General features: G+C 35.4%; 1 protein-coding gene across 3 annotated transcripts in view; it reads left to right on the top strand.

The window, feature by feature from the left end:
* Positions 1–12,748, top strand: part of DENND4C (DENN domain containing 4C) — a 68,346-nt gene that overhangs the window by 9,917 nt on the left and 45,681 nt on the right. For 2 of the 3 annotated variants that reach the window (XM_027634453.1, XM_027634454.1), the window contains exon 2: positions 6,815–7,139. In XM_027634453.1, coding sequence (XP_027490254.1) covers positions 6,829–7,139 — 311 coding nt within the window. In that variant the 5' untranslated portion in view covers positions 6,815–6,828. Of the gene's footprint in view, positions 1–2,866; positions 2,928–6,814; positions 7,140–12,748 lie in introns of those variants that run through there. The other variant, XM_027634452.1, reaches the window with a different exon arrangement.

The following is a 12,748-nucleotide window of genomic DNA, read 5'->3' on the forward strand; positions in this document are numbered from 1 at the left end:
ACTCATTACATAATACTGAACATAGCTAACCTTTAAAGCTTTTAGCTGGGGCAGTAAGTGCATTTTATAAAGTACTTTTCTTACTCTGAGGACTATGTTGTTGTTGTTAATAAATTTTCTCTCTTGAACTGTTTTCTGTTACGTGAACGAACAGTTTGGGTACAACACTGATGAAACAAGATTAAACTGGTTTATTAAATGAGTGTAGCTGGACTGCTTGCTGATTATCATTCTTCCTGTCTCACATCTTTTCCATTTCTGCTTCCTATCCTTGGCAATAGAACTTAATTTACTGGTACCAAACTTGCCTTCATTGATTCCAGCTGCTTGTTGAGACTGCATAGGTCAGTTCAGAATTTGCTTTTTGGCCTCACATGTCTATAACTGCTCCAATCTTTATACCATTGGACAACTTGAAATTACTGTATAATAGGAAAATTTTAAGTGTTGAATAATAATATAGTAGAGTTAGTCTGGATAGTCCAGAGTAGATTGGGTATTTTTTGGATTTAGGGTTTTGGGGGCATTTTTGTTTGTTTGGGCTTTTTTGGCAGTGGGGTTTTTGTGTGTGTGTGTGTGTGGAAGTGGGGTTTTTTTTTGGTGGTGGTGTGTTTTTTGTTTGTTTTTTTGGGGGGGTTTGTTTGCTTGGTTGATTGGGTTTTTTTGTTTTGTTTGTGTTGTGTTTTGTTTTGTTTTTTCCTCCACTTAGAATTTTTCTGACTGAAAAATTTTCATAGTCCTGAGCTTCCTGGATTACAGTGTCCATTAACTTAGTGATATTTTCAGTGAATTCATAAGTAGCTGTTCAAGTTACTATCACAAAAGTTTGCTTCTGAAAGCTTTGTTATGTTTGCTACAGGCATTTATATCATCACATCATTGCCCCATTGTTTTGTATCAGTGGTAACTGGTTTTGTTGACAGAATAAATCAGACTAAATGTACAGCTCTGCTTCCTAAAACAGAATCTTAAATTGTTAGTAGTCTGGTTTTGAATCTTTTCTGAATAAGTTTGGAGCTAGTTTCCTCACTTCCTTTGATAATCTTTGCTCTAGAAATCTAAGGAATTGCACACAGGACAGGAAAACATAGAAAATGCAAAAAAAATTAAAGGTAATGGAGAACAATAATATGTTTTGTTTAAGGGGGAAGTGTTCTCCATTTTTTCTAAAACATGTCTGAAAAGTTTTAAGGCTTCTCAGTAACAAAATTGCTTAAGCGGCAAACTGTATATGACTGAGAAAACTAGAGATTTATTACTATCTAATTATCAGTTATTACAATACTGGATTTGGAAAATCAGTTCATTTCATCACTGCCTCCTCTTCTGTGATGCACACTATTGCATCATTTAAAATCCATGGTTTGAAATTAAAAAGGAAATCTACACTGGGAGAATATTTTCTTTTCCTGTTTCCTGCCATATGAATGGTGTATTTGTTAGTAGCTCTCATGAAAATGTTAGTAACAAATCCCCAAAGAGAGACACCAAATTTAGTCAATTTATAAAGTGCAGTTTGTTTTTCAGTATTAGCTGTAGAACTGTTTTTGACATATCAGAAGCTTAAAGCAGAAGTGACCTTGTTCTCAAACATCCACTGTTTGCAGAATTCTGTTGCTCTGAGAACTGTTTTTTGTACAGGTGGAGGCAAAAATCCCCCTACTATTTCATCAAATTATTTCTAGGCTTGGTGCCTTTGCTTCCATGGGAATCACTTACCTGAGATGATTTGCTGTGATGTTTCTTCTCATTTCCTACTTTAGTGCCCTGATCTGTTTGGAATGCTTTAGAAAACTTTCCCACCAAGTTGATTACATTCATTTTGTGCCTGATTTTTGTGTTCATATGCTGTCAGGAAACAGTCTGGTACACAAACAGCCAGTGCAAAGTCAACATTGTTTTTTTTGCATCTATGAAAATTTGCAACAATTTGGCTATCTGACACAAAAAACCATTTTAGATTATATTCAGTACAGGACCTTGATACAACTTGCTTTCTGGATGAAGTTCAAATAACTCATGAAAGCCATCTTATTTTGTCTTTCACCTTGTCCTTAAGTTTATTTTTCCAATGTTAGAGACCTCTATAAGATAATCAACTTGTAGGTGTAAGCTGTTTCATTTGTGCAACTATTACATTCTCAAATGTTTACTTGAAAACTTCTAGGAGGGAATGGTTCTATATTTGCATATATGCATGTTCAGACCAAAATGCTTGTGACATCCAGCCATTCTTGTTCCACAGCTGGTTGTGTTAAGACAAGTAGAAGGTGGACATTGCATGTCTGTGAAGTTGTTTTTGCAACTCTGGTTTTTCTAATACTCATGTGATTTAATCAAGGGACTGTAACTGTTACTTCATTAAATAATTTTCATGACAAATCACAACAATGTGAGATGCAATCCAAAAAAGAAAGATTTCTAATACTTCTTTTTCTCTTGCTGTTGACTGTCTGTGGCTAATAGTTTGTTGTCTTTTTTTTTTTCTGTTTTAATCCTGTTCAGTGCTAATGGTGTGCTTGAAGTAATGTTACGTTACCTTGTCTTTTGCTGTGGTGTGTGTATAAGTGTGTGTATGGGGGGTGGTGCTGCTGCTGTATACACTTCATATTCTTACACATTGTAAAATGTACTTCAGAGAACTCACATATAGATGTCTGTGTAACTTCCCTGTGTGTTGCAAGTGACGCCTGAACTGTTTGATAACCACCTTGTTTCATCTGAACTTACTTAACTTTGCTGAATAGTTTGTAATGTTCCGTTCTGTAGTAATTTTAAGTTACCTTTGATGCATAGGCAAGATCTGATTTCTGCTGTACAAGTGAAATGTGTAAGCTGCAATTGCACACTTCCCTTAGTAGAAATGGATTTGCTTAAAAGTGACTGTGACATGGACAAGCACACTGATGTGAGCAGTAACAGTGCATGTATGCTGGAATGGACAAGAAAGCAGAACTGCCAACTGCACTATGTTGGTTGTTAAATGGTAGTACTGGTGGCTGTCTTTGCACTTTTGGTGTACATATGAGCCTGTGTGGATACATAAGTGTGCTAGAATCATAACTGTATTTTGTGTTTAAAAAAACACCAACAAACGATTTAAAGTTTTGATTGCCAAGTATAGTCCATGATTGCATTCCTCATTGCTTTTCTAAGTGATTTCAACTATTAACTTCCATGTCTTGAAATCCAGTTAAAGAGAGACAAAATTTGAGGCAATGAGAACAAGAGCAGTCATTCAGATTTATTATATACAGTTAACATTGAGGACCACCTTCACTGTGTTCTTTCTGTTGCTGTGTAATACGATTAGGAAATAGTTACAAAATTATCACCATCCCTTATAGATCCATATGGACACTGAGGTTTGTGATTCTTCAAACAGTATTGCTCATATTCTTTAAACAGAATTCCAATTGTTGTTTTCAGTTTATTTGGCTTATACTTAAGTATCTTTATAGACTTTAAAAACAAGGTCTTTTGTTTGACTTTTATGTTGGCTTTTTTTTCGATGTATCCTGCATTGTCATTGTGCAACATGAAGGTAACACTTTTTACTTTTAGATTTTTTTTTCCCCCCTGGAAGGGTATATAGTATGTTACAATAAAAATCTCAATATTTTCTAAGTGTTGAGTTTTTCTTTTAGTCTTGCGATGTACAAAAATCTGCTTGTGGAAAACAGAGGACAATAGCTTTTGAAGTTATTCTTGGGAAAATTTGCTGTGATAAACTTACAATATGTTTGTTCCCTTGTCTGTTAAGAGAAGCAGTGTTCATACTTGTTTTTCTGTGAGGTATCACAAAAATAGTGGAAAATAGCAGTGGGTTCATCCTGTCCCCCACAAAACCTGTGTTTATTTCTTTCCTTCAGTTCAGAAGGCAAAGTATTCTTGGGCGTACTGAATTCTGCTATTTCTATTTGTGTCGGTGGCCATCTGCTGATTTGTAATGTAGTCTCTGTGTTTCCAAAGCTATTGCATTAAAGAAGGTCACTATGGCTTTATTAGGAGCTGTTACTTGAAAGGTCCATTTCGAGTGATCCTGTTGCTTTAAATCTTTCTGAAACTGGAGAACAAATTCTTGAAGAGCTGACTTGTAGTGTTTATTTGAAACCTTACTTATCCATGTAGAAAAGGAACTGTTTTGAGAGACTGGAAACATTTTGAAAAACTTTCTAAATGTTGTGCTGACATACAAGGCTTTTGTGCCAAATTTCTCAGCTGAATTGTCTGGTGACTCTGACTTTTTCCTGCCGTATGTTAGACAGGGTTTCCATGAAGTAAAACATAGCCATGGCAAAGAGGGAAATATCACAGACACAAGTGTATGCTCCTTAGCTAACAATTGCTACGGTTTTATTGATGCCCACTGGTAAAAATTTAGCAATGGATTCTCTTCATTTGCATTCTAATATTTCAAATCTTAATATTTAATTTTTTCAAGTGCTTTTAAATTTTTCTCTCTGTTTTCCCAGGAAAACTAAATTCTCACTTTAAAACATATTTGAGGACAACATTAGTGCAATTCCAGGAACTACAACTGTGATTAAAAAGACAAACTCTTGTGAGATTTTTGATGTATGCTGTTATCATAACTGTTTGGGTTTTTTCCTGATCTCCACGTTAAAATTAAATGTAAGCCATGGTTTTTAATGTTGCTTCAAGAGAACATGGTACTGAGTGGTGTGAACGTGACCCAGGTAATAAAAGGCTGGAACATTTAACAAATGTTTTGGATTTAAAAAAATAAATTATTAGGATGCCAACCATTTTGCTACTTTTAGCAGCTTGTTCCAGTAACTTTATTTCTCACACGTCAAGTGCAAACGGTACTTTGCAGATTACAAGATATTCTGGCTCAGGACTTTTTTTTGAGGGGAGCGTGAGAGTATGGTTTATTTCTTTATTTCTTTCTTTGTAATTCTGTGAAAAGTGCAAGCATCTGAGAGGCAAACTGAAACATCTTCACAGTTTTATGATTAATCCAGTGTAGGTCAGTGCTGCTGCTGAAAGGGGCATACTGCTGCTGCTTTTGTGCTGACACAGGGAATCGCTGTAGAATAGTGTTCGCTCTGGTTGAACACTAAGCAGTCTCTGCCAGGTTAGCATTCAGCCAGAGCAATTTCTTGTTCCAGTTCATTACATGGTTGCACAAACTATAGTTCCAGACAGAAGTGAAGGTGGAAATGAGCAGTGGCAGTATGAGAAGGGACCTTTTAACAGAAGTAGCAGTTTATAGAAGATGAAGTTGAAGGCATTACCCCTGATTTTCTTGCTGACTTGCTTGCCTGTAAGGGGCTTTATTGCTCATTTCATGTTTTTTTATGACAGTAAAAAGGGTAAACTGATGCAAGTTCTGTACCTAAATGTGATTCAGAAGCTTCACAAGTAGCTATGGCTCTGGAGTAATTTTCTTGTTCTTCAGGAGAAGTTGCATAATCATGTGCTAAAATTTCTTAGTAAATATGCAGGATGAATAACTGATTTTTCCCTCAGTACTCGGTACACTCATTATCAAAAGTTTTAGAAGTCTTTTAAACTGTAAAGATGGAAAATACCTTTTTAGTATCATTTCAATAAGAAAGAGCAGTATAAGAACAGGAAGGTGATTAACCAGGTTGCAGGGAACAGAATTATACTGCCTTCACCAAACCAGAGTTCTGTTAGCAGAGGCCAGTATTTCTGCAGTTACCAGACTAGGGCATTCTGAATACAAGAACCTTCTCAATTTTGGTGCACTTATTTGATAATATCCATGGACCACCACTCCTTGGTAGGTGGAACCTTGGTAGCTGTGGCATTCTTATTTTCAAAGGTGGGAGCCAGACCTATTTGGTTAGCTTTGTAGATGGGATCTCCAGAAATCTGGTGATAGAAACAAGGGGATCTTAAAGAAGGTGGTCCCAATCTTCCTGTAGGGGTACAACAATATTCAGGTTTATTGCTTGGCTACCACTGTTTAAATACTTCTTATGTATCTTCTAAAAATACAAGTATTTAATGAGAATCAGGTACTTGAAATTGTACTTGAGATACTTGAGCATAAGCTGGTTTGTTTTTAATAGAAACTTGTATTTCAGTACTTTAACATCATATGCTTAGTGAACATTGGTGATGTTGGAAGAACAACTCTTTACAGATCTGGAATGTGAAGCTGAGCAGTGATGTGTGCTGCCTGATCAGCTGATGAAATGTGGGTTGGGATGTGTGATTTTTGTAAATGACTTCCAGATGTTACAGTTGCCAGCTGAATGTTCAAGACTGCACTGTTAGGTCTGGGTTATGAAACAAAATGGATGAACTGTGCAGAAGATAAAGTAATGAGGCTGTATTTGCAATTGTTCTCCCTCTCTTTCTCTTTCTCTCTCTCAAAGAAAAAAAAAAGAGAACATGATTCTTTAGTGAAATTGCTCACAAGCAGTGACAGAAAAATACAGATGCTTTTAGAATGGGATATCTACATTAACTTATAGCCTGCGAAGAGCTTGAATGGTCTTATAGTGAGCAATTTTCTATGTAACTGCTGTGTCAGGAGCTTTGAGTTATCCTTTATCTCACTCTAAACATGACTGTTACAGTGCTAGAACTGAAATTTAATTACTGACAATATCTTTCAATATCTTTTTTAAGCAGCAAAAGTCAAAGGTTTATTTGGAGTCTCCCTAGAATTTTCATGAATTCATAGAATTCTCTACGTAGGAATTCTTGTATTTGCAAAAATTTCTTCAAAAGTTCTAAATCCTCATAGTTGTTGAGGGAAAGGGTTGTGTTTGAAAGCAGAATGTTTGAACTTCTGTCTCTTTATTTTCCCCAGATACTGACATAACCATGATAGAAGACAAAGGTCCACGAGTGGCTGACTATTTTGTAGTGGCAGGGCTCACTGATACAGATACGGCAACCCTGCTGGACCAAGAAATAAGCCGACATGAAACAAAGTCAACTGGTCCAAAGGCTCCAATTACTGACATTGCTGTGATAATTAAATCAGCTGGTGAAACTGTCCCAGAGGGATACACCTGTATTGAAGCCACTCCTACAGCCCTTCAAGCCAACTTAAACTATGGAAGTCTGAAGAGTCCTGAACTTTTTCTTTGCTACAAGAGAGGGCGGGACAAACCACCGCTTACTGACATCGGGTGAGATTTCTACCACAATTCAGTTCCTTCTTCAATAACGATCAAATCTTACTCTTTATAGGTGATGATGAAGACAGATGTAAGAAAACTTTTTAAAAATCCACTGTTTGAATCTGGAATAGGTTGAACAAAATGTCAGTCTTCTAGTGAACTTATCTTTTTTAAAATTAATGGTAATGTTTTAGTTTAGAAGATAAGAGGGAGAGAGAGTGATGAAACAAAGCAAATATGAGAAATCAAGTTCTCTGCTGCAGTTTTATGAAAGGTGAGAAAATAGCACAAAATTTATTTATAGAAATGATATAGTCCAAATTCAGAAATATTAACATGCTTAATCTGAAAACAATGACTTCAGGAGACAACAAAAATTATCACCTTGTGGAATTCAATTTAATACTTATAGTAAAAGATACAACTTAAGAATGTTTAAGGACATTTTAGAACTAGTGGGGATATAATGAGAAAGAGAAAACAGAGCATGGGTGAGGATACGATTATGATTATGGCAAAATAAGGAATGCATGTGTTTTTCCTTAGTTATTAAAGAAATAGTAAACAATAGTGTAAAAGTCATACATCTCTATGTAAGCTATCATAAGTTTAGTTTTTTTCATTTATAAGCTTAAATGCATTAGGCGTAAAGCCTATGTATGCCATTTTTTGCCTACAGTTTGAGTGCCAACTGACAAGCAGGGTCCAGTCAGGAGAAGACTGTCACTGAAATCTTAGTAAAGAAAGTAGTTTCATGGTAAGACAGTTTTCTCTAAGGCTTACAGTTCAAGTTAAATAATTAACTTTATACATTCTAGTTTCTGTTCATCTTGGCCATCTAAACTATGTTCTAATTGTCTTCAGCGAAACTGATTTTTAAAATAATCTTTTCCTATGGGTGCAACTGGCACTGCGAGAAGACATATTGCAGTCTGAAGTTATTATTTCAATGGTTTGTCAAACTTCAGTAGTTCTAGCAGAAGGAGGAATTTTTACAGTGAGTGATTCCTCAAGGGAATTCCTGAACAATCAGTCTTCAGCATGTGGCTTTAGGGAAGCAACTTGACTAGCACGTTTATCTTTCTGTCCCCCACAACCTTAGGAACTTGAATGCTTGGGTAGATTTTGTAGGGAATGCCTGCTAAACAAAATAGGCAGATAATTGGCTAAGATGGTGATATTTGGCAAATAGTATTTCTAGTTAATATTTGATCTGCTTAGGGTGTCACACCTAACACGTCGTGGGAGACTTTTCTCTCTGAGCAGTGATGCATATTTTCCCCCTGCTGTTCCTCCTGTTTTGCAACTATGTGCAAGAGATGGTTAGAGCAATCTTTTTTTTGGTATCTATAAATTCCAATGTGTTCAAATGAAAGTGGAGTTTGTGCAAGAGATGTATGCACGGTCTGAAGGCTAGTTTATGCTGTTCTCTATTATTTTAATTAAAAACCCCAGTGAGACAGAATATTTTACCTTTAAGCCTGTCTGACATGCTAAGTGAACATAGCAGGTACAGAAACAGTACATCTCTTGAAAGGGTGAAAAACATAGTCTTGTGTCAGAGTTGCTGGTATGTGTATAAAAATGAGTTATGTTGTAGTCCAAGCATTCAGATGATTCTTGATAAGTGTTTGTGTGTGTCTGTGTATTTCTTTCTGCTAGGGAAAGTACTTAAATGCTGTTTGGAGAAGAGGGAGGTTGGGGCTATGCTCTACTATTTCTCTGCTATGTCCTTGTGTTCTGTATTTCTGTGCCCTCCATCCTCATTCCTTCATAATTGTCCACTGGTTCTTAAACTTAAGTGTCTGTAATCTGCTAGAGTGACTTCCTGATGCAGGTGCTTGCTTGCATATAGTTAGGCCATGTGCCATGCCTCTGGATGTTGCATTTCCCAGAATTAATTGGATTAATTAGTTAGAGAAAATATTAGTTGGAAATTATTTGGAAAAATAAAGGTTTGATCCTAGGATAAGAGATCTCTAAGATCCTATTCCTACATATAGTTGTAAAATCTAGTATCTTAAGCTTATATATCTATGAAATAATTCAGCTACAGTCATTCCATTGCTTTCCTAATTGATTGTTTTGCTGATGTTCCAGAAATAGACAAGAACTGAGATTTGAGATTTGTTTTGGTTTAGGTGTGTGAGACTTTGAAACAAAATTTCACCTCTCTTTGTTTTACACTTGAGTTAGGGACATGCTAGAGCTCCTGCACTTCTTTTTTAAATAATGCAAAAGTTAGGTATCTTGCATTGTATAAAGAAAGAATTGCATATTTATTTGTTTTTTAAAAACTTTTTTTTTTTTCACATTAGTATGGGAAGCTTTAGTTTGCTTAGTGATTCTGTGCTAAGGACCCTTGGGGTTCTGGGTATAATGACCCTTGTAATTCCTGTTATACCTGTTTTCTGAAAGTCTACAGGAGTATCAATTGAACACATGATTTTTTTTGCTGAAGATGTATTTCAAAAAAGAAAGTGAACTCAAATTTCAAGAAACTGGAATAGAAACTGGAAAGTGTTCTTAACAACGAGCATCTTCCATTGTTTCTGAAATCTCACCGGTGTGACAACTGCAGCTGAGTGTTCAGAACAGCTTAGGGTGAGACTAATGGTGAAACTAATTACTTGTTTGTTTAGACAAATAGTAATAGTGATGGCAGTAGAAATAAAACATAAGTCCATCTTTTCCCTTTGCTTGACCTACCACTTTTCTGACACTCCTACTGCCTAGTATATTTATATTAGTCCCTTTATTATTCAATACTTGCAAACCTCCTTATCTTAAAGGAAAGAGGAAGAGGTGTTATGAAGGCTTATTTTGCATAACAGGTGTGAGAGGCAGAAATATGGTTGTACATAGAGGACAAGTCAAACTGGACAGCAGCCCTAGACACAATGCAATTTGCAACAGTCGACCTGTTTTGAAATGGTTTTCCAGAAGGAAAGGTGTCTGTGGTTTAAGGTTTTGAACTCAACAGGCACAATAAGGTAGTATTTCTTCTTTTGTCTGATGCATTGAAGTGTACCTTTACATCAGTAAAACTGCTTATGAGAGAACTTCCATGTACAAGGTCAAACAGCCTTACAAAGAGAGGATAAGAATTTTTTGGTCTTTCTTACAAAGAAGGGACCTAACATCTAGAGTAAGCTTTATATTTTACATATAAATTTATATTTTGCTTGAAATGAAACTGTATTGAAGTTGATAAAATATTGTAGCAAACAATGTGTACTTAGGATCGAAGCCAAACTATATGCTTAAAGAAGCAGGAAACAAATCTTAACCCTAATCAGTACAAATTAATCAAAGGCAGATGCTGGGAAACAGGAACAAGTAGGAATAAACTTACACTGCCAGGGAGGATGTTACTTATAAATGGTGCCATGTTCAATATTTCATGCATCACTTCTAATTGCTTTTCTCTGAATCATTAAAACCATTGTTTAATTTGAGTGATCCGTGTGGTGGTTTTCTTCCATTTGCTTGCAAATACAATACCATACTGCAGTACTATGCATGAGGTCAGGAAATGGTTGGGTTTAATAATACTGCTCCAGTGTATATTGTAGAAGTGAGTGTTGCTTTCATTTTCATTTTGCTTTTGAGGAGAGGTTACCCCACTGTTACAGTCTTGAATGCTGGTCAGGCCCTTAAGTCTTTTTCTGAGAATACTTGCAAACTTACTAAACTGAACTGCTAGAATTGTCTGATTAATGCGGTGTTCCTTGTCAAAAGCTGTCAGCTGACAGACATTTCTGGAAAAATTTTGTATTTTGGATTTTCTTTAAAATACATGAAACTGAAATGAAATGGAATTGAAACTTCTGTTTGGAGACTGCTCTGTTAAAATTTTCTTCAGATTAAGATTCTGATTGGCAGTGATTTGAAAAATTCATGTAAATTCTTTATGCACAATGAACGCGGCCTGAGAGCTGCTGCCATTGTAGTGGTTGGTATTCTGTTTTGTTGGGTTTTTTTTAACTTTGTGAAGCAGGTAACCCAATAAAAAGTGCAAAAAACATGTTGTTCCAGAACATTACTTAGTTTAGAAATAATATAATTAGCATGTGCTTTCTCCATACATATCTTGGTAGGTAGTATATTAAAACTTGGAAATGCTGGTATTAGGCTGGTTTTGAGCCTGAGATTACACATTGTTTTAAATGTAGCAAATCTGATGATCAGACTCTCTACAACTGAAACCCTTGTTTAAGATTATTGTCCTCCATGAACTAGTTGAGTAAATTTCTATGGCAGTCTGGTAGCTACATCAGTATGCTCCCAACTCATGTGATTTCTTTGCTTTTTTAAAGTATTCTAGTTCATGTGTATCATCAGTACTATAACAAGATATGTGTTCGTTCTCTTGAGTCAGAATAAATAGTAACATTTGCATATTCCAGTTTAAAGATGGGAATAGTATTTAAGTAATATTGAAAGTTTAATCATATATATTTTTTTAAAGTTCTGGGAATGGTTGGATCTGAAAAAACTTTCTTTTTTTTTGGCTTAGACATGTAACTTTTTGAAGTTTTCAAATACATACTTACTTGTAATCTGTCAAACATTTAACCAAGAGTATTTTGGGACAGTAAATATGTATTGCCTGCTTATTTTTTTTGTAAGGTTGTGAGGGACTACATGTGGAAAGCTGGAGATCACAAAATACAAGGTTTTAATTTATTACCTTTATCCTTAATCTTGTAATGATGAAAACTGATTTGCAAGTGGCAATTACTGTGTACGTATTGCAGAGAGCCAAGCAAACGGAACCATTGGTTACTTGGGTGTGGAATGGGAGATAAAGAACTTGCCCTATAATAGCATCTGTGCATTAAAAATGTTCAGTGATGTTTGTTTTGGCTTCCACATTTCTTCTCATAGTAACTTCTTAATAGCTTTATGTTTGGAAAAGAAAAGCTTTAGCTCATTTAGCTGCTGTGAAGCTGTAAAGGATTTTTCGTTTTTTGCTAAGAATATAGCGATGTAAACTAGTGATCTTGCTAAAAAAATCCAAGCACCATGTGAATGTTGTTGTACAGCCACATAAGATATATTCTGCTTTCTAGGAGTACAGTCAACTGTACTTATTATTTCTTCCTTCTCTGTGGAGCAGAGTATTAGTTTCTCTCCTTGCCCCATTGTCCTAAGGAGTGTTATTCAAACTGTGAATGTCAATTACTACTGTATTTGGATTAATTTTTTTTCTGGAAAAATTCATCTAGGAAGCAGTCTACTTTGTTCTTTTCCAAGACTGTTTCTTAAAAACAAACCAAACCAAAGCCTACCAAAAAAAGTCTCCAAAAAACCCTAAAGTAAAACAACAAAACCCCAAACACAACCAATTAGAAACAAACAAACAAAGCCCCAAACCAAAACAAAAAACCCTACCCACAAAAAAACCAAACCAAAACAAAACCAAAACCAAAACCAAAAACAAAAAACCAAACCCAGAAAAAGACAAATTTTAAATGACTTATCAGACATTTTAGTGATGAAATTGTCAGGTGTCATATGTGCAAGCAATGTAAAGTTTACTTTGTATTTATTTTTCATTCACAGTGAAAAATAAATAGAACTAGTAGCATTCCTACTAGTTCTATAACTAAATC

Source organism: Corapipo altera, unplaced genomic scaffold (assembly GCF_003945725.1).
Source record: "Corapipo altera isolate COAL_440 unplaced genomic scaffold, ASM394572v1 61411, whole genome shotgun sequence".
Classification (NCBI taxonomy): Eukaryota; Metazoa; Chordata; class Aves; order Passeriformes; family Pipridae; genus Corapipo; species Corapipo altera.